This window comes from Zootoca vivipara, chromosome 10, assembly GCF_963506605.1.
Source record: "Zootoca vivipara chromosome 10, rZooViv1.1, whole genome shotgun sequence".
Lineage (NCBI taxonomy): Eukaryota > Metazoa > Chordata > Lepidosauria > Squamata > Lacertidae > Zootoca > Zootoca vivipara.
The window spans coordinates 71,878,109-71,898,301 of record NC_083285.1 but is presented as its reverse complement, the minus strand read 5'-3'; the positions used below and the strand labels follow the sequence as shown (position 1 = coordinate 71,898,301).

Below are 20,193 nucleotides of genomic sequence, written 5' to 3'. Positions count from 1 at the left end.
GCCCCCCAGGTGGTGTCTCTGGTGCAGCTCCTGTCGGACCCCTATTACCGCACCATGGAGGGCTTTCGGCTGCTGGTGGAGAAGGAGTGGCTCTCCTTTGGGCACCGCTTCAGCCACCGAGGGGCACAGACCTTGGCCAGCCAGAGCAGCGGATTCACGCCCATCTTCCTGCAGTTCCTGGACTGTGTGCATCAGGTGAGGAGAGCAGTCCAAGCCTCTGGGGGAGGGAGGCTGCCCCAGCCCTCCTTGTCCCTGGGGTGAGGTGTGCTGGTCACACACACACACACCCCAGAAATGCTTCCAGGGGGGGCGACACCTCAAGCTCTAACCCTCTTCCTGCCCCCCCCACTCTCCTGCTGCCTCTCCCCCCACAGATCCACCTACAGTTCCCCATGGAGTTTGAGTTCAGCCAGTACTACCTGAAGTTCCTCAGCTACCACTCGGTCTCCAGCCGCTTCCGCACTTTCCTGCTGGACTCCGACTACGAGCGGCTGGAGCTGGGTAAGGAGCCCCTGGGGCCTGGGGAAGGGGGTCCCCTGTGGCCCCTGGGACAGTGGCAGGAGCCAAAGGCTGTGCTTCTTTGGCAGGGCTGCTGTACGAAGAGAAAGGGGAGCGCAAGGGGCCGCAGCTCTTTCGGTCCGTTTGGGACTACCTGGATCGGCTGAACAAGAAGACGCCGGCCTTCTTCAACTACATGTATGCCCCGGAGGATGGGGAGGTGAGCAGCTGCAGCTGTGGGTCGGGGGCAGTGGGGCCTGGCTGGTGGGTGGGTGCTGGGGCCAAAGGCTTCCCTGCCTTGGGTGCCACTGGCGGGTGCCAAGCGTGGCCTTTGGGGCAGTGACTCCTCGGCTCTTGCCTTGCCTGCCCTTAGGTTTTGCGCCCGTACAGCAACGTCTCGAACCTGAAGGTGTGGGACTACTACACGCAGGAGACCCTGTCGGAAGGACCTTCCTACGACTGGGAGCTGGTGCAGAGCCAGGCGGACCCCGTGGAGGAGGCCGCCCAGCCAGACACCAGCGCCCCGCAGAGCCGGCGCAAGATCGTCTGGCCCTGCTATGACAACCGCAGCCGCACCGAGCCAGACGCCATCTCACGGCTGCTGGAGGTCAGTGGGGGCCTTGGGCGAGAAGCAGGCGGGAGCTGTGGGCAGGGGGTGCAGCTAGGACAAGGGCAACTGGGCCTGCTCTTGTTCTGGCCCAGCTCTTCCCTTTCTTGGCCGTTTCTTGGCCGCCTTGAATCAAAGCTGGGAGTCACCGTGAGAATCTTGTTTCCTTCAAGGCAGGTGAGCTTGAGAACATGCAGCGGCCATCTATTTTGGGGGCAGAGAGAGGAGCCTGCTGCTGCTGCTGTAGGAACCCCTTTGCCTTTGCCTCCCAACTGCCCCTTCTCTGTCTCTTGCAGGAGCTGCAGAACCTGGAGATGGAGCTGGGGCAGGTCCCTGAGCGCTGGAAGGACCTCTGGGACAAAGCAAAGGCCTCTCAGCGGTCGGAGGTGCCGGCGGAGCCCAGCGGCAGAGTAAGGGCTCTGGGCTGGGGGGCTGAGGGGCTGGGGGGCTGTGCCCACCCTGCGCAGAGCCACCCTCTGACGGGAGGAGATTCCTTTGCCCCCAGGTGGCGGCTGGCTCCTTGCTGATGGCCTCCAGCCTGTCGCACCAGAGGCGCTCCTTCGGGGTCTACCTGCAGGAGAGCGGCCGGGGCAGCTCCACCCTCAACCTGAGCCTGGACAGCGACAGCAGCAGCGCTTCCACCCCCTCCAGTGGGAAGCAGGGAGGCCGCAGGAGCACCAGCACCCTCTACAGCCAGTTCCAGACGGCGGAGAGCGAGAATCGGTGCGAGACACGGCCCTTGGGGGGGGGGAGGGAGGGAGGTCTTGGTCTCTGCTTGCCCGCCTTCCCCCCACTGACCCCCTCTGCCCTCCACAGGTCCTATGAGGGGACACTGTACAAGAAAGGAGCCTTCATGAAGCCCTGGAAGCCTCGCTGGTTTGTGCTGGATAAAACCAAGCACCAGGTGGGTGGGTGGCTGCAGGTGGGGAAGGGGAAGGGGGATGGGGAAGGGGGGGCCTTCTCCTGGGGGCACTGACCTGTGGCCCTCCTTCCTTGCAGCTGCGATATTACGACAGCCGCCTGGACTTGGAGTGCAAAGGCGTCATTGACCTGGCGGAGGTGGAGTCCATCACCCCAGGCACCCCCACCATGGGGGCCCCCAAGATGGTGGAGGAGAAGGCTTTCTTTGACGTGAGTGGCTTCTCCCCACGGCTGCCCAAGGGGGGAGGAAGGCTGGGGTTCCAGAGGCAGACCTTTCCGCTCACCCCTTGTCTCGTTGCAGGTGAAGACCACAAAGCGTGTTTACTATTTCTGCGCCCAGGATGTGCAGCTGGCCCAGCAGTGGATCGACCGCATCCAGAGCTGCTTGTCTGACGCCTGAGGCTGCCCTGAGGCCGCCATTCTAGGCCTCCGCAAGTGAAGCCAGAGCTGGACCAGGACAGGCAGGACTGGAAGAGGTGCTGTGGGGCGCATAGAAGAGGCCCCCTTGGGACCCCCTGGGGAGATGGGGTCCGCCTGCTCCCTCTGCCTCAGGTGCATTGGCAGGTCAGGTTGGGGGGTGTGACGTGGCCAGCAGGGCCCCCCAAGCAGATGGGTCTGGCCACCGTCAGTTTTTCCCCATGAGCACCCGCAGGCTGTGGCAGATGTGCCAAACCGCCTTGTTGCCGCCTCCCTAGCCCCACTGGCTGCCCAGGGGTGCCCCCTGCCAGGGAAGGCAGGGGTGGGGAGCTTGGTGACCTGGAGCAGCGGAGGGGGGCAGAAACAGTGTTAGGGCCTCCAGCGCCCCTGTCCCGCCTCTGGGACATTGGGGGAGAGGGGTGGGGTGGGGTGGGGGTTCTGGCCCTCCTTGCCTCCCCCTTGCAAACCACAAGCTCCCCTGCAGTTCTTTGTGACTGGGGGGAAAGGGACTCTGTCCTGGGGAGAAGCACCAAGCGAAGAGCGGGGTTGGCCAGGCTCCCCCCCACCCCGAGGGGCGGGTGTCTTGCTGCGCTCCCAGCTCCCTCTGTGGCATCCTTGCAGAAGGCTGGGGGCTGGCTGTTGGGGGCAGCTCAGCACCTGCAATTGTGTGTCCTGCACTGACCCCCCCCCCCAAGGCAGATCATGCAGCCTGCTTCCCTGCCAGAGCAGACGGGGTTCCTTCCCCTGGAGCTCCAGTTTGGCCTGGCAGCCCCCACCCTCCACATTTTCAAAGGCAAAGGGGCACCCTTTCCTGTCCCTGAAGCGTTGTACATAGTCTGGAGCCCCAGCTGCCCCCTTTGCCTCCCCCCCTTTTTTATTTGTACAATAACGGTTGTGGCTGGTGTGCATCGGAGGGTTTTGTAACTTCCTTGAGCAGTTGTAGATTACTGAAGTTTCTGTACATTGTGTCAAACCTGCAGAGTTCTTGTATTGTATTGTGCCTAGAGGAAAAAATATATGGAGAGGGGGAGAAAAACTAATGGAATTTAATAATAAAAAAGAAATACACAACGTGTTGATTGTTGCACCTCTCAAGAGCTTGTCCTGGCAGAGGAAAGCCAGCCGGGTGGGGGGACTGGTTGGGTTCAGGGCGGGGTGAGCGCTCCTTGGCAGGGCGGGGTGAAAGAAGCCGGGCCGCCCCTTCTCCTTAAGCTGCCAACACTCCATGTTTGGATGAAGGTGGTGGAGCAACTTCAGGCGTTTCTGGAGCAGACGGATGATCTCAATTCATTTCCATGTGGTGTCAGAGCTGGTTTGGGGACTGGGCTGGCCAGCATTGCCTGATGGAGGGCCTTTAGCAGGAAAGAGAGGCGCGAGGGCCACCCTCCCTCACCTGCTCCCTCTCTTGGAGGCTTTCAAAGGGAACCTCTAGCATAGATGAAGCTGTAGGGAGTTGGGGAGGAAGGGCTCCTCAGTCTGCTGGTGCTGCCCAGCTCGGTTTCCCCAGTGCATCTGATTTAGGAGAGGCTGGGAAAGACCAGGGAAAGACCAGGACCAGTGGACTGGATGAGAGCCGGTCAGCTGAGACTAAAGCCTTGGCAGACAGAGGCTTGGGGGACTGTGGGTGGGGGGTGCTTGGATGTGGGAGACAGGCCAGTCGCCTGCCCTAAAGGAACAGCTATGTCCTTGAATCATTGTCACGGGGGACTTGGGTGGCCTCTATGGCAAGGCATGCCTTTTATCAGCCATTCCTATAGTTGACTACTATAGGTAGTTCATGCGCTGGTCACCTCAGGACTGGATTACTGCTGCAGGCTGTGCGTGGGGCTGCCCTTGGTCCTGACCCAGGTGCTTCAGCTGGTGCAGAATGCTGGGGCTGCTCAGGGATGAGAACACCACCAACCTGTGTGTCCTGTGTGAGTCCCTGGAGACAATTGGAGGATGGATAGTGTCTAACAGATTGAGGTTGAATCCTGACAAGACAGAAGTACTGTTTGTGGGGGACAGGAGGCGGGCAGGTGTGGAGGGCTCCCTGGTCCTGAATGGGGTAACTGTGCCCCTGAAGGACCAGGTGCGCAGCCTGGGAGTCATTTTGGACTCACAGCTGTCCATGAAGGCGCAGGTCAATTCTGTGTCCAGGGCAGCTGTCTATCAGTTCCATCTGGTACACAGGCTGAGACCCTACCTGCCTGTGGACTGCCTCGCCAGAGTGGTGCATGCTCTAGTTATCTCCCGCTTGGACTACTGCAATGCGCTCTATGTGGGGCTACCTTTGAAGGTGACCCGGAAACTACAACTAATCCAGAATGCGGCAGCTAGACTGGTGACTGGGAGCGGCCACCGAGACCACGTAACACCGGTCTTGAAAGACCTACATTGGCTCCCAGTACGTTTCCAAGTGTTGGTGCTGACCTTTAAAGCTCTAAATGGCCTCGGTCCAGTATACCTGAAGGAGCGTCTCCACCCCCATCGTTCTGCCCGGACACTGAGGTCCAGCACTGAAGGCCTTCTGGCAGTTCCCTCGTTGCGAGAAGCCAAGTTGCAGGGAACCAGGCAGAGGGCCTTCTCAGTAGTGGCACCCGCCCTGTGGAACGCCCTCCCATCAGATGTCAAAGAGAAAAACAGCTACCAGATTTTTAGAAGACATCTGAAGGCAGCCCTGTTTAGGGAGGCTTTTAATGTTTAATAGATTACTGTATTTTATTTTTCTGTTGGAAGCTGCCCAGAGTGGTTGGGGAAACCCAGCCAGATATGTGGGGTATAAATAATTTATTATTATTATTATTATTATTATTATTATTATTATTATTATCTGAGACCGACACTGGCTTCCCATCTGCTAGTGGGTCAAGTTCTTGCACACTTATATAGTGTCCAAAGCCCTGAGAAGTTGGACCAGGGTGGTCCAACTTCTCAGGCCAAGTGGACTACAAGGGTACTTTGACACTGAACCCATGGGCCACAAGATGAATTAAATTTCCAAATCTTTAATTAAAGTATTTGCAATATAGTTAAAACACACAATTAGTATATTTAATTGAATAGATTTAAAGTATGTATTAAATAAAATTTAATACACAAACAGATGTTTGCACTTTTGTTAACAACACAGCCACTGAGTCCTTGTTAGGATAAAAAGGTAGGGTATAAATAAGTTCTTCCTGTCGTTTAGCCAGAATCTCCCTTCTTGCCACCTGAATCCTTGGTTTCTGATCTTCCCCCTGGTGCTTCCTCAATCTTCGATTGACACCTCCCATTAATATGTCTCTTGGTCTCCTTTTCAGGCTAAACATGGGACCTGGCAGTGGGTGGGGAGGGGGTGCTTCCATTGCTGCCTTCCCACCCTCCCCTTTCAGCCGGAGAGGCTCCTGGGGACTGAGCTGGGGGAACCCTCTGCCTGCAAAGGGCTTGGCCACCTGAGCCTGATTCAGCAGCATCTGGTGCTGTGGGTGCTCAGGCACTGAGCCTTCCTGTGAGAAAAAGTGGGTGTCCTGGGTGGGATTTGTGAAATGCTGGAGTGCATGTGACTCACATTGGAACACAAACATCGAATCACAGTTCCTGCCTCTCTCAAACAGCTCCATTCACAGATGCAGCAGCAGCAAAAGGCAGAAAAAGAAGCAAGTGCCTAAGGGAGTTTTTTTTTGGGGGGGGGGGCGACGCCTGGCTTAAGCCCAGCTGGGGAGGAGCAACTCCTCAAGGGGACCCATGCCTCCAGCCATGGCCCCTTCTGGGTCTGGAGGCAGACCTGGCTGAGGCGGGAGGGGAGGCTGCTGTGTATGTTACACCAGTGTGCTATCCTAAGCACAGCACCCCTTAAAGGCATCCGTCTCTCTCTGCAAAGGACCCTTTCAAGAGAGGCTCACATTCTGCAAATGCCAGTGTCAAGCTGTCCAAAGCTCTGCTGTCGAAGCAGTTGTGCCACAGTCCCTCCAGTGGCCAGAGAGCAAAGCAGGGAAATGCACTAGTTTCTTAATGAAGCGGTCAACGGTAAAAATGTAGCAACTCACACAGTAGGGTATGGAGACTTCCTCTTATGCCCAGAAATGATAAATTAACTGCTTTTTCAAGAAAATTGTAATTTCTAAATAAAATACTCTATAAAATGGTTTTTGAATGCTTTATTATGATTAATAAAATGACAATAATCACCCATATCCATTGGGATTCTGGGAAACCTTGTTGGCATCTGTCTTGGGAAACAATAAAGTAATGCGCCTTTGGGAGTGAAGTCAAATTTTTGCGAGGTTGCAGCACCTGCCGTGGCTGTAGAGTGATGTGGAAGAGGCTTGTTTAGTTGCAGCTGGGGCAGATGAAGGCACCCGCACCCTGGCACTTCTTCTCTCTGCTCCTCCCAGGGGTCATTCATCCTCTCGTCACTGCTATGGACTCACGACCTGCCTGCCTGTCTCCAGGCACTGCGGCTGCCTGCAAGGGATTCTCACATGGTGGGGTTGATGTTGCCAGCCTTCACAGGGAGAAATGTAAAGTACTACACTTGGAAAAAAAAATGAAAGGCACAAATACAGGATGGGAGACACCTGGCTGGAGAGCAGTGTATGTGAAAAGGATCTAGGAGTCTTGTGCCACAAACTTGACATGAGTCAACAGTGTGATGCAGCAGCTAAAAAAGCCAATGCAATTCTGGGCTGCATCAATAGGAGTATAGCATCTAGATCAAGGGAAGTAATAGTACCACTGTATTCTGCTCTGGTCAGACCTCACCTGGAGTATTGTGTCCAGTTCTGGGCACCACAGTTCAAGAAGGATACTGACAAGCTGGAACGTGTCCAGAAGAGGGCAACCAAAATGGTCAAAGGCCTGGAAACGATGCCTTATGAGGAACAGCTTAGGGAGCTGGGTATGTTTAGCCTGGAGAAGAGAAGGTTAAGGGGTGATATGATAGCCATGTTCAAACATATAAAAGGATGTCATATAGAGGAGGGAGAAAGGTTGTTTACTGCTGCTCCAGAGAAGCGGACACGGAGCAATGGATTCAAACTACAAGAAAGAAGATTCCACCTCAACATTAGGAAGAACTTCCTGACAGTAAGAGCTGTTCGGCAGTGGAATTTGCTGCCAGTGTGGTGGAGTCTCCTTCTTTGGAGGTCTTTAAGCAGAGGCTTGACAGGCATATGTCAAGAATGCTTTGATGGCGTTTCCTACTTGGCAGGGGGTTGGACTGGATGGCCCTTGTGGTCTCTTCCAACTCTAGGATTCTATATCACGCTTGCAGACATATTTTTGTCACAGACTTGGTCTGCTAATGGGTCTGGTGCTGGAAGGCTGCTCCCCACAGAGCATGTCCTTGGCGATCCTGCTATCCTCCATTCTGTGGACCAGATCAAGCCAGCACAGATGTGCTCCTTCAGGGTAGTTACCAATGGTCCTCCCCTGCTTGCACTCAGCTCATCTGTGGCTCCAAGAAGCTGTCAGCATGCAACAGCGATCACATGGAGGAATGGCCAAAAACCACAGCTACCATATCCCTGGAGTGTGATGCTACTTAGGCAATAATCCATTCAGGTTCAGGCAGGGTTTCTCCCAAACAATGGGTCTCCGTAAGCGTGATTGATAAGCTATCTTGTTAGGTTTGCCCAGATGGTACAATGAACAGAACGTGTTAAATCTGTTAATCACTGGAAGTGTCATTTGAATGGTGTTAGCCTAATGCATTTAATTTCTATACCCACAGGTCTCAGGGCGGTTCACAAGATAAAATCACAAGATAAAAACACAAAATACATAAAATATAAATATTTATATGAATATAAAACCCTGCAAAAAGAATTCGTCTTGCGAGTCACCAAAAACATCGCAAAACGCTTTTGTCTTGTGAGTTTTCCGTTGCGCGAGGCATTCGTCTTGCGAGGTCCCACTGTACATTAAAAACCTCCCCATATGGGGCTGCCTTCACCTGTCTTTTAAAAGTTCGTTTCTCTCCCCGACATCTGATTGGAGGGTGCTCCACAGGGCAGCTGCCACTATTAAGACGACCCTCCCCCAAACTGCTTGTGTTTTATATATTTGCATGCCACTTCCAGACTTTGGGACAAGCGGAGAGACAAGAAATGCCCATGTGCATCTGCCCCAGCACAACCGGATGCCTTCATCTGCCCCAGCTGCAACTAAACATCTCTCCCAAGTCGGTCTCTCCAGCCACAGCAGGCGCTGCAACCCTCCAACAGTTTGAATTCACCTCCAAAGGCCCTCCTCCATTGTCTCCTGAGACAGACGCCAACTTTCAGACCTAAATGGTAAAAAACGGGCTATACTTTTTGAAAAACAACGAAGACTCTCTCCTGCCTCCCACCAAGGCATCTCCCTTCCCACTCTTGCAGCCAATCAATTCTGCTTTCCAGGCATAGGCTTCCACTTGGAAAATACCATCTCTCTGGCTCCCAGGGGGTAATTAGAGGCTGTAATGGGAGTATGCAGCCTCCCCAAATCTTCCCGGGAGTACGGGAAGATGCAGTCTCATCCACACATGCTCATCAACCAGCTTCGACTTCGCAAGGAAGGAGGGGCTGGGGGTACTGGATGAAAAGCACCCGTGGGAGTCTGGATCTCCTGGACGCTGATTCTACGAGCGAACCAAGCTCCAAGATTTTAGAGAAAAATTGGATTTAAATTGTGGACATGCTTCAGACAAAGGAGGAAGATTTATTCTGCTAAGCCTAGCCACTGAGAAAATAAAAGATAACCGAGGAATGTTTACAGCAGAGCAAGAAATGGTATGTGTGACAGAGCGGGGGGGGGGGGGGACTTTATAATTGTGCTTTATTGTGCCTCACTATTTACTTAACAAAACTCCTCCCAGAAGAACCGTATAATACTTACAAAGCAAGCAAGACTGGAAATATGAAAATTTATTGAGACAATATGATTTCTTAAATATATAAACTGTGTGAACTGAAATTATAAACAATCCAAGTTTATATTTTTGGATTCACTTGGAACGTGGCTAAAAATTCCCTAACTTATGGACATTAAAGAGAAGCAATAACAGTTGGAAACTTGTCAAGAAATTTCTGAGATGTGACGCATTATAAATCAGTCCGACATATTGGAGATAAAGCTGGCTACGAGAGCAGCCAAAGGGGGAGCGAGCCAGAGATAAGACATTAGATGTGAGGGGGACTTTTGGAGTTCTGGACTGACTTGGCAAGATACCAGCGTGCGAAGAGCCAGTGCTAACTTACAAGGGAAATATAGGCATAAATTCACACAGAATCTATATTGTTTGGTTAAACATGCTTGCTGGAACAACTCAGAGACTTGAAAGTAGAAAGATAATAATAGATTATTGGATACGATCAGGTTAATACTGAATAGAAATGCAGTGACTATGGCTAGGCCTTCTGAGTCTGAAGCATGGGAAGCCCGATTAAATTTGTATAATTTGGCAGAAGATTTGGATTGTTTAATTGATATCTGCATAATTCGTATAATTTGAAAATGGATTTGATATTTAAATGGGAAAATCTAATAAAAATGTTTATCCATTCTGCTTTCCAGAGATGCCTCAGGCATTTGCTGCCTCTCAAGACCAAAGGGCAGGACATTGCGGTCAAGGCTGTTCCTGACAAAAAAAAAGGGGGGGGACAGCCAAATAGGCTCCCCAGCTTCTGATACAAATAATTTTCAAATTGCTGTTAATTTAAAGTGATACTTGCTCCTCAAAAAAATCCTTTCTGCATCCTCCTGGGAGCTTTTCTGCTAGGCTGGAGGCTTCCTCTCAGAAAACTTTCCCCTGCCTGAGTGGACATTGGAGGGGGGCACCAAACACTAAGAAAGCCAGCTGGTGAAGTGGCACAGGGGGGGGGGCAGACAACACTGTGGTGGTGGGAATGGCAAAGCAAGCGCTGCGAGTGTGACCTTGGGCAAGCCTGGACAACTTGGAGAAGAGGCGGAGTCTGAGGTTGGCATGTGTTCCTGCCATTTTCCATGAAGTGTTCATTCTGCTTCTGTTTCCACTTTCCAAGTGGGGACTAAATCCACGAGGAAGGGGGGGAGGGGGCGGCCCCCGTTTCCCTGAGGGGCTGCCATGCCCCCATCGCCCTCTCTTCCAGCAGAGAGGCAAGAGGGACCAAGCAGTTCCGGTTGAGCTGGGGGTGGAAGACCCTCCAGAGACATCACCTGGGATGTGCAGGCAGACAATAAACAGGGCAGCGAAGAAAGAAGACTTCAGGCAGAAGACATTTCATTTCGTTTTATAGACTGCTTTTGTAAAAAGTTGCCACAGATCCTGTCGCAATAGCTCCAGCTGCAAATCTGTGGATTGGGACCTTGAGATGGTGGGTTCAAATTTGGCAGTTGAGGAAGTGGCCATTGCTACAGGGAGGAGGTTGGTTGTCTCGCTCAGCAGACTCTGCAAGCTCCCCCCCCCCTCAAGCTGCGCTTCCGCTGCTGAAGCAGCCCAGGCCCTGCAGCCGCCAGCAGCCCAGCCAGCCCCCTGCCCAGACCTCCAGGCAGAGCTGGGCTGCCGTGCAGCGGAGGGTGGGCTGCCCACCGCTCACCTTGCACAGGGAGATGGACGGACTCCTCCCAGCCTGATCGTGGTGCCCTTGAACACAAGACATGAGCCCACCGCCCGGAGCAGGGCTGTGGGTCAAGGAGGTCAGAGGGGAAGCAAACACTGTTTTTGGAGAAGCCACGGGGAACTCAAGAGACCAGATAGGGAGGGAAGGGAGAACAAACACCAAGAGGATTTCTTGCCCGGGAGAAAAGGCCGCCAATCCTCCGGGGGGGGGGGGGAGAGCAGCCTCTGACCTTCCTTCAAGGCAGTTCATGTGTACGGAAAACAGGAGGCCACCCCAGCTGTCCTTCCTTGGAGGTTTGAAAGCACCTGTCAGATGCTTTAGCTGCGATTCCTGCATTGTTGGGGGCTGGACTAGATGACCCTTAGGTCTCCTGTCAACCCAGGAGGCAACTGCTTGTGGCTCTAACTGCAAACTTATGTCAAGCCCAGAACTTAAGATGAGAGAGATTCCCCTCCGCCACCAAGCTGAGCACTGATAATGTGTGTGTCTTGGTCTGGCTCTCTGCTCATGCCCTGAAGACACAAGTGTCTCTTTCTTACTACTCTTGGCTTGGAGCCTCTGCCCACCTCCTTCTTCAGCTTCAAATCCACCATGCGGGTTTCTGCTCAAAGGACATTTGGAACATGCTGGACGCCACAACTATTCCGTGTAGTGAGTGTTTGGGGCTGGGCAAAAGGCATGTGACTCTTCACAGCCCTGACCTTGCTATGCGATGGGGGTGGCTCTTTTACCGGAGGAAGACAGGACGTATCCTGCACCCTTCCCACAGCCACACTCCTCATCCCAGTCTGTCCAAGTTAAAGGCATCCAAGGGGAGACACCCGCTTCCCAGAAAACCACAAGGCCTCACACAAGCAGCTGGCAGCAGAGAGGCAAATGCGCAAAGCCCTCCACCGGCCTCTTGCTTCTGGAGCCACACGGCCAGCTGTAACAGAGGCATCTTCTCTGCAAATATAACACTACAAGACGGCTGCAGGCCAGGAGCAAGCTCCTCTCAGGCCAGCAGGGCCCCTGCCACACCCACTGGCTGCCCAGGTGCTGAGGGATGCCTTGTTTTGTGTGCCCTACAGGTGCATCTCAATGGGGAGAGGAAGGCGCAGGGACCAGCCTTGACCTCTGGCCTTGCTGCTCTCAAATCAACAACCAGGCAAAGCTACTAGCGCTAGGCTGGGTGCTGCTGCTGCTGCTGCTGCTGCCGCCACACAAGCAATGCAAGGCCCCAACTCCTCACCCCTTGCTGGCGCGAGGCCCTTGGACTGGCAAGGGAGATGCCACAGGGGTCCAAGCCTGGCTCAGGAGACCCCTTCCCAAAGTCTCCCTCGCATGGAAATGCAGGGCCCAATCAAAGGGCAGCGAAAACATGGTTCAGCTTGACTTTTCAACCCCAAACCTGGCACATGAGAGCAGCACTCTCTAGGGCAGAATGGTCCAAGGCATGCGGCCCTCAAGGCCCTTTTTGGTGACCCTCATGCGCCTTCTCAAAGCCAGTTAAGTGAGGCGATGGACTTTGGGAAGGAAGCAGGAGGCTCTGACAGGGTCCTAGAGCCCTCCTCCTCCTTCTCAAAGCCTCAGTGCGTTCTCAGCCTTGGGAAGGGGGGGGCGCGCTCTAGGACCCTGCCAGAGCCTTGTACCTCCTTCCCAAAGCCTGTTGCCTCACTTAGCTGGCTTTGGGAAGGCAGCAAGTGATGGGCCCCCCCTCAAAGTTTGGCCTCACTTTCCCCCACCCCAAGCGACAAGGCAGTGTGCGGCCCACAGGTTTCATGTTGAAGTACTCGTGGCCCACTCGGGATGAAGAGTTGGGCCGCCCGGATCGAGGGGGAAGGGGGCAGAACCCAACCCTGTCCCTCCCCATAGCCCTCATTCCACAAGGAAGGTGGGGGGGGGGCAGCCACAGAGGCCTCTTGCTCCACTCAACTTGGCCACAATTGCTAGATGGAATCGCCATCCCTATTCGGGGGCAGCCCCTCCCTTGGGGGCCCATTTACAGGACCTCTCCCTCAATCCTTTTTGAGAGGGGGAGACCAGGATACGTCCCAGGATTTCCAAGGTAGCCACAGCCTGGTTTTTTCAGAAAGGGAATCCAACCGCATCTGACTGACCCCTGACCCCCAGATGGAAAGGCTGAGCTACATGGGAAGGGGGCGGTTTGCCCAAGCAGCACAGTGGTGTGTCCCCTCCCACAACTCTTTCCCCCCAGGAGTTGATGCCACAGGTGCCCTGACGTCACAGAAGCCCAAATTGGAGCAGCTGAAGAAGCAGGAGGAAGCCGCCCTTGGCCTCAATGGAAATATTTCACAATGTGCAGAATAACGGGGAGTCACAGTCCCACATTTTAAGGAAGAGTATTTCCAAAAGCAAATTGGTGGTGGCTTCTTGTTTTTTTGAGGGGAGAGACCCACCAGAACAGAGCCAGACCTTCAAATCAGCCTAGAAGCTGCTTTCGTCAGTCCCAGGGACTCCCCAGGGCCCGATTTTCCAGCTCAGCTGTTACTGGCAACCAGCAAGCAGCCACTGAAGATAAACAGAGAGTGGCTCCCCCCCCCCAGATGCCCCCTGGCTGAAGGCAGTTCCTAAGTCCCCTCCCAGGGCACAGCCAGGGCACAGGGCAGACGCCAGATTCTGCCATGGCTGAAAGGAGGAGGAAGAGCAGCCATTGGGCCAAGCCTCTCCCTCCCCTCCTGCCAACTTGCCCGGCAGTAACAAGAGGAGCCCAGCCTGAGGGGAGCTGCCGCCGCTGCCTCCGACCTCCAAGGCTGGCAAGAGATTCAAAGTGCAAAGTGTTGCAATTCCTGCATCCATTAACAACATTACAAAACAGAGCGGAGCCCATCCCATCGGGGGAAAGCGACCCGCTTCCAGGAGCCTCTCTGACCCTCCGGAGATGCCCGGCCAGTGCCCCAGTTCCTTCTAGGGGGAGGCTGCTGCTTCCTCCCCCAGAGCCCAGCGCCAGCAGCCCCAATCCCAGGGGCTGGCGTGGTGCCTTCGGAAAAAGAGCAGGCAAGGCCAAGCAGAGGCTCCTTCCCTGAAACAGTAAGAAAAACAGTGTGGCGAGAAGACCCTGCCTTCCGGCCGCTGCCTCCGGGACCCTCCTGCTTCCTCTTGCCAGCCAACGTTTCCGCTAAGGCATTATTGCTATACAAAAGGCTGTCCCAGTGTCCGCGGAGCAGCTCCTGCCCTCCAGAAGAGAAGCTGGATCCTGGAAGCAAGAAGACAAGGGGGCGGGGCAGGACGCCCACCCCAGAGTGTGCCAGGGACGCTGCGGTGCAGGAGGCGGCGTCCGTTGGGGGGCGGAGGCAGGACACCTGGGCGGCCACTGGCCAATGCTACATGTCAACTGCACAGGGAGGGCCTCCTCTCAGAACAGGGTGGCCACCCTGATGCGGCACCTCGGCTCTCGAGCGCCAGTCCTCTCGACAACGCAGCATTTGTGATTCAAAATTAAATTAGGTTGTCCGAAGGAGGGCCAGCTGCATCCCCACCGTCTGGGCCCAGGAAGTCTGTCAGGCCGGACCGTTCAAGGTGGGCTCTCCTCCCGGCAGCGGCTCCTCTGTCCTGCAGAGAGGGGGAGAGGGGGAGGCGTGAGGGGCTGGCCGGCAGACGCTGCCCTTTCAGGAGAAGCTTCGCCCAAGGATGCCCATGGCATTCCCTCTGCCACTGAGGGCCTGGCTGCCTTTGGCACCTGCCAGGGAGGTGGGGGCCCAGGGCCAGGAGGGAGCCTTGTGGGGGAGCCTTAAGCGGGGAGGAAGCAGCTTCTCCCCACAGAATCAGAAGATTGTAGAGTTGGAAGAGACCCCCGAGGGTCATCCACTCCACCCCCCCCTGCAATGCCTGGCCACCTCTGCTGAGAAAGTTCCCATGGAGTTGGAATATCTGAATGGTTGATTAATCTGGTCTGGTAGAGTATGTAGACTTGGCAGATCTCACATGGAGAATTAAAGATAATTCTAAATAGACACTTATTTCTAATTGGGAAGTTCTTAAAAAAAATCTCAAAAGTAATTGTTGCAATCTAAATTCTGTCGTAGCCCTTGAACAATTTCTGTAAAAGATTTATGAAAGAAAAAAAAGAATCCAGTATAAAAATAACTTAACATTGATTAACAGAAAAACTGATGCATCAAGTTTTGTTACTTTTGAAGAAATATGGAATGAATGGGAAGTCAACTGTATGGAAGGAAAAATCTTTTTTTGCTTATAAGTATGTTTATAATTTCCTTTCTTTTTTCTTTTCTTTTTCTTTATGAGGTGTATGAATAATTGTTTTTGTCTCTATGACAATACTTAATTTATATTGTTATCTTTTGTTGGTTTATGAATAATAATAACAATAATAATAAACTTCCAATGAAGGAGACCCCACTGTCCAAGGGACAGAGCCCAGCAAGAGTCTCCCAGCACTAGCATCTCCTCCCAGTCCAAAGGTGGGCCAGGGAGGGAAGGGAGCAGCAGAGCCAGCCCACTGGCTGCCTCAAGCGGTGACCCCCAAGGACTAGCCTGCCCCTCCTCCGTGGGGGGGGGGGAATATTTCCTGAAGGGAGAAGCCGGTGCAAAGCCCTGCAAAGCCCGGTGGGGGATCCGGAAAGGAGCTCTTGCAGAGTTCCCCCCCCCCCCCATTGCGGGGGCAGCAGCAGTGGGCCATTTTGCCTCAGGTGCTTCAAGGCCTTAGCCTGCCCTGGTAAAAGCAAGCTGGCAGAGGCCATCCGGCGCAGGGCAGGGGCTCCAAAGGGGGCGCCTTCTGCTACTGCCCCATCCTGTGAGGTGCCCTCCTTCCCTCTGCCCTCAGTGGCTTCTGCCCAGGCTTCCTGTGAGCCATCAGATTAAAGCCTGCCTGGATCCTCTGGTTTTCTCTTACTTGCTTTTATATACCTTTAGGGTTTTTTTTACATTGCTGCTTTACTGCCTTTAGGTTTTTTTGGTTTTGTTTTAATGATTGTTTTTGGTCCTTAAGAGATTTTTGAAATACTAAGTCGTTTATAAACGCTTCTCCAGCATTGCAAGGGGTTAGACTACCTGGCCTCTTGGGCCCCGTCCAACTCTGCAATGTTATGACCCTATAGCATAAAGGACAGGAAGGAAGAAGCAAGAGCGGCTCCCGTCGGCTCACTCCTTTCCCCTCTTTGCCAGGCAAGACGCTCTCGTGGCAGCTGTGACTTTGTGACTTGATCCCTGCAGACACAACACCCCAGGCTGGCAGGCTCTCTCCAGCGCGCGCACACACACACACACACACACAGACACACACACACAACCAGCCAGGGAAGACCCAGAGATGGCACAGCGGCCAGCACTCCCCACCTCACCTGTCTCTCTTGGCCTCTGGGGTGGCAGCAGCAGCAGGGGCAGGAGAACCCGGCAGGAGACCCTCAGGCGGCATGATGGCAGCAGGGGCAGTGCTGCTGCTCAAGGGCTGGGGGGATCCACTCTCCACGGTGCTGGGGGGCTTGTCTGCGACCTGGGAGGCCCCCATGCTGTAGGGAGAGAACGGAAGCTCACATTAAAGAGCACCCAGGGGGGTCCCTCCTGGGAGAAAGCAGACCCTGACGCTGCTCTTCCAAGGCAGGTGGGGGCATCAGCCGCAAAGGGCCAAACACCCAGAAACACCACTCCCCGAGGGGGGGGGCACAGAAGAGGAGGAGGAGGGAGAGGCCCAACCACCTGCCAGAATGGAAGCCCTGAAAGTGGGGCCCCCAAATCCTGGTCCCAAACTCATCAGAGCTCACACACACACACACACACGCCCTACTCCCCACAGAAGGAATGTCCAGACCCCCCCGCAAGCCTGCCCTGGGGTGGAAGGGGGATTTCGAGGGGGCTCAGGGGCTCCACGCTGGAGGGGAGGGCAGTGCCTGCCCTCCCATGGAAGCCGAGGCAGAAGCAACCTGGGGATTGGAAGGAGCGCACTAAGGCAGAATCCCACCCTCTCCTCTGCTCTGGCCCATCCTGATCCCCCTGGCCCCTTCCTGGCATTTGAACCCCCCCAAAAAAACCCCAATCCTCTGACTCTGGGTGGCTCTTCCCACTTTCTGAGCCCTGGGTCAAAACCTCCACGCAAAGCAGCATTTGGGGCAGCTGCTGCCGCCACCTCAGGGCCGCCCTTTCCTGTGCTCATGAGGAGCTTTGCCCCACCAGCCCCCCCCCCCTCCTGCCCCCCAACAGGCTCAGCAGCTCTGCCCCCCACTTGCGGACCCCAAGCCAGACACACTCCGCATATATATATATATCAGTATAAAAATGTATGTGATAAAGACTTCTTCAAAGAAAGTGATGCTTTGAGTAGTACAGTGGTACCTCTGGTTAAGAACCTAATTCGTTCCGGAGGTCCATTCTTAACCTGAAGCACCACTTGAGCTAATGGGGCCTCCTGCTGCCGCTGCGCCACCAAAACACGATTTCTGTTCTCATCCTGAAGCAAAGTTCTTAACCCGAGGTACTATTCCCAGGTTAGCGGAGTTTGTAACCTGAAGCATTTGTAACCCGAGGTACCACTGTAAATGCCATTCAGCCCTGAGGAGGAGAATGGGGCCACCTCCTCCCAGGCCCCGCCTGCTCCCTGGGCCAGGCTTTGCTTTCCCTTCCCTGCTGCTGCTTCCCCCCTCAGATGGAAACCAGAGCCTCCTTTTTCCGCCAAAGGAAACTCCCTCCTGCAGCAAGAGGCTTCCCTCCCCCTGCTCACCTCTGGGAGGGAGAGCCCTGGCAGGGCCCCCAATGGGGCAGCCCAGAGGAGCAGCAATGGCCTCCCACGCCACAGGCCCATGGGCAAGAGAAACGCTCCCGAGGGGCTCTGAGTGGTGCCCGTGTCAACCAGAGCAAATGGCTCAGGCTTGGCACAGCCACTGCCCAGCTGAAGGGCAACAGGAGCAGCTGCTTCATCCGATGCCTCTCCTTCCTCTGGGAAGATGGAATAAAATGGCCTTGCTGCTGCTGTTGTCGGAAGGCCACAGCTCACCAGAGAGCGGCCAACAGGCCATTCCTTTGGCAGGTGCCTCTCAGGGCCAAAGTCGGGCAGGAGGAGGCAAGAAAAGCCTGGCCAGGGGAGAGTGCTGGCACCGGGGGGGGGGGGTTGCTGCTGAGCCACCCAGGTTTGCACCCATCCTGGCCTGAGGGGTCTTCCTGATGCTGCTTGCTAAATTAATAGGGAAAAGATTCCCACAGCCATACTAGATGCCAAACACACACGGCTTCAGGCTCCAGCAGAGACGGGGGGGGGCAGTCCCTGGGCATACACCACCCAGGAGTCCACTGGTCTGAACTGGCCCCCAAAGCCACACAGAGAACACAGGCTGGATGCAAACAGCAGCCATGCCAAGCCACACAGGTTCCCCAGCAGCAACCAGGCCAGCAGCCCCCCTCCCAGTGAGAGCTGCTTTTCCAAACCCCAATGGAGAAGCTTCTGCACCCCTGAGAGGGGCTGAGCCCAGGACCCACACACTGTCCACTTTCACGTCTGGCTCTGGAGCCGCTCCCGGATGACGGGAGAAACTGAGTCCAGCCGCTCAAGCAGACTGCAGTGGGGCTGGGAGGGCCAGATATTGCAGAGGGAGGCCTCCCAGCTGGGTTAGTGGGCAAAGGATCTGCTGAAGGTGCTCTGGCAAGCAGGCTCCGTTAGTGGCAGGGCTGGTGGGGCATCTGGCATCATGCTGGGGGCAGGGGGCATGCTTGGGTGTGGGGGGGGAGGAGGAAGCCCCAAGCCATGCAGGGTCCAGGAGGAGCAGGCATGGGAAGCAGCGCCCCCCGCCAGGAGAGCCCTAAACATCCACAGGGACAACGCAGCCCCACTGCTCTCAGGCCAATGAGAAGCTGGGGCTCAATGCTTCCTGCAGCAGCCAAGGGGAGGCTGTGAGGGGCCAGCGGCCAGGCCCCCTTGCGCTCCTCCCTGGCCAGAGGACCCCTGCTGGCCCTGCCCCCCAGCCAAGGGCCTTGGCAAACTTCTGCTCAAAAAGGGGTGCAGTGCAGCTGAGCAGAGGCCTCGAGGGGTGCAAGGGGGCCCCACACCTTTCTTCCAGAGGGAGAGGGAGGCTCAGAGCAGCCCCTTGGCCAGGGATGGAGCTGCTCACCACATTACTGGAGCAATGCCGCTGCCATCTAGACAGGGCAGGGCAGGGCAGGGCAGGGCAGGGCAGGGCAGGGCAGCCCCAGCAGCCCCCACCCCCCGTCTGCCTCCTGATTCAGTTCCTGAGTCTGACAGCAAAGGAAAGCAGCAGCAGCAGCAGCAGCTATGGGGGTTCAGGCAGAGATGTATAAAGTGGGGAGGGGGCAGGGGCTGCTCAGAACACGCAGGAAACAGCCGAGCCCCCAAGCCAGAAACACAGCCAAGACCTGGACGGACCCCAAGAAACATCAGTCTCCTTCAAGGTCCCCGTTCTGCAGGCCGAGGGGGGTGGGTCATGTGCGACAGCCACAGGAGAGCTGCAAGCTCCTCTCAGGCTGAGCCGCTGCCTGATCCAGGCAGACCCGAGATGACTGAAGGCTCCTGGGAGAAGCCTGGCTGGGGGGGGCGGGGCACAGGATCCTGCCCATCTCACACGCTCCCTGCATCCACCAAGGGAGAAGCTGGCTGAGCTGGAGAACTGGTCCCCTTCCACTCCAACCTCAGTTACAAAAAGGCTGCTCTTTGGATTTGTGAAAAGTTGGGGTTTTAACTTTGAAAGAAATTTGCCTACTTGTTCTCTAGGGTGATGTGTTCCCTGTGCAAAGAGCTCCCCCAACGGGGCAGCTTCCAGCCAGCACTGCAGAGGAGGGGGGACAGGTCCTCCTTGAGGGAACTGCACTTTAGAGACTCCCCCTTCCACCCCCTGCAGCTGTGGTGGGGGTCCCTGGGGCGGCTGGGCAGAGGCCCTCTTCTCCCTCTCTCTCTCCCTCCTTGCAGAACGAGCTCCTGAAGAGGTGGAAGAGGCTGCTAACTCAGGGAGGGAGGGAGGGGGGGACCTCTGCCCTGGTTGCCCCTGCAGGGAAAAGCCCCCTTGGCTAGCTAGGTGCCACTCTGCGTCTCCTTTGCACAGAAGTGCATTGTCCGGTGGATGTTTGGAACCCTGCAGTGGGGGCCAGGATACATACCCTCCAGCGCCAGGCCTTATTATTCTGAGCAAGACCCACAAAGAGAGAGAAAGACACAGAGAGAGAGAGAGAGAAAGGGAAAGATAAAAATGGCTGCAAAACCAGCCCACCCTCCTCGCTTACTCACTGTTGGCCCCACCCATCACCCCTCCC

At 55.3% G+C, this 20,193-nt stretch overlaps 2 protein-coding genes across 7 annotated transcripts in view; one reads left to right on the top strand and one right to left on the bottom strand.

Annotated features, from left to right (window-relative positions):
• SBF1 (SET binding factor 1) overlaps window positions 1–3,514 on the top strand; it is a 53,051-nt gene extending 49,537 nt beyond the window's left edge. For all 4 annotated transcript variants that reach the window (XM_035127179.2, XM_035127183.2, XM_035127182.2 and 1 more), the window contains 9 exons: window positions 10–195; window positions 375–501; window positions 588–718; window positions 872–1,105; window positions 1,402–1,515; window positions 1,611–1,828; window positions 1,922–2,009; window positions 2,105–2,236; window positions 2,328–3,514. In XM_035127179.2, the coding sequence (XP_034983070.2) occupies window positions 10–195; window positions 375–501; window positions 588–718; window positions 872–1,105; window positions 1,402–1,515; window positions 1,611–1,828; window positions 1,922–2,009; window positions 2,105–2,236; window positions 2,328–2,426 (1,329 nt within the window). In that variant the 3' untranslated portion in view covers window positions 2,427–3,514. The remainder of the gene's footprint in view (window positions 1–9; window positions 196–374; window positions 502–587; window positions 719–871; window positions 1,106–1,401; window positions 1,516–1,610; window positions 1,829–1,921; window positions 2,010–2,104; window positions 2,237–2,327) is intronic.
• A 9,044-nt stretch (window positions 3,515–12,558) lies between these two features.
• PPP6R2 (protein phosphatase 6 regulatory subunit 2) overlaps window positions 12,559–20,193 on the bottom strand; it is a 45,959-nt gene continuing 38,324 nt past the window's right edge. For 2 of the 3 annotated variants that reach the window (XM_035127189.2, XM_060279356.1), the window contains exons 23-25: window positions 20,041–20,064; window positions 16,287–16,454; window positions 12,559–14,538 (exon numbers count right to left, since the gene is read on the bottom strand). In XM_035127189.2, coding sequence (XP_034983080.2) covers window positions 14,487–14,538; window positions 16,287–16,454; window positions 20,041–20,064 — 244 coding nt within the window. In that variant the 3' untranslated portion in view covers window positions 12,559–14,486. The remainder of the gene's footprint in view (window positions 14,539–16,286; window positions 16,455–20,040; window positions 20,065–20,193) is intronic. The other variant, XM_060279357.1, reaches the window with a different exon arrangement.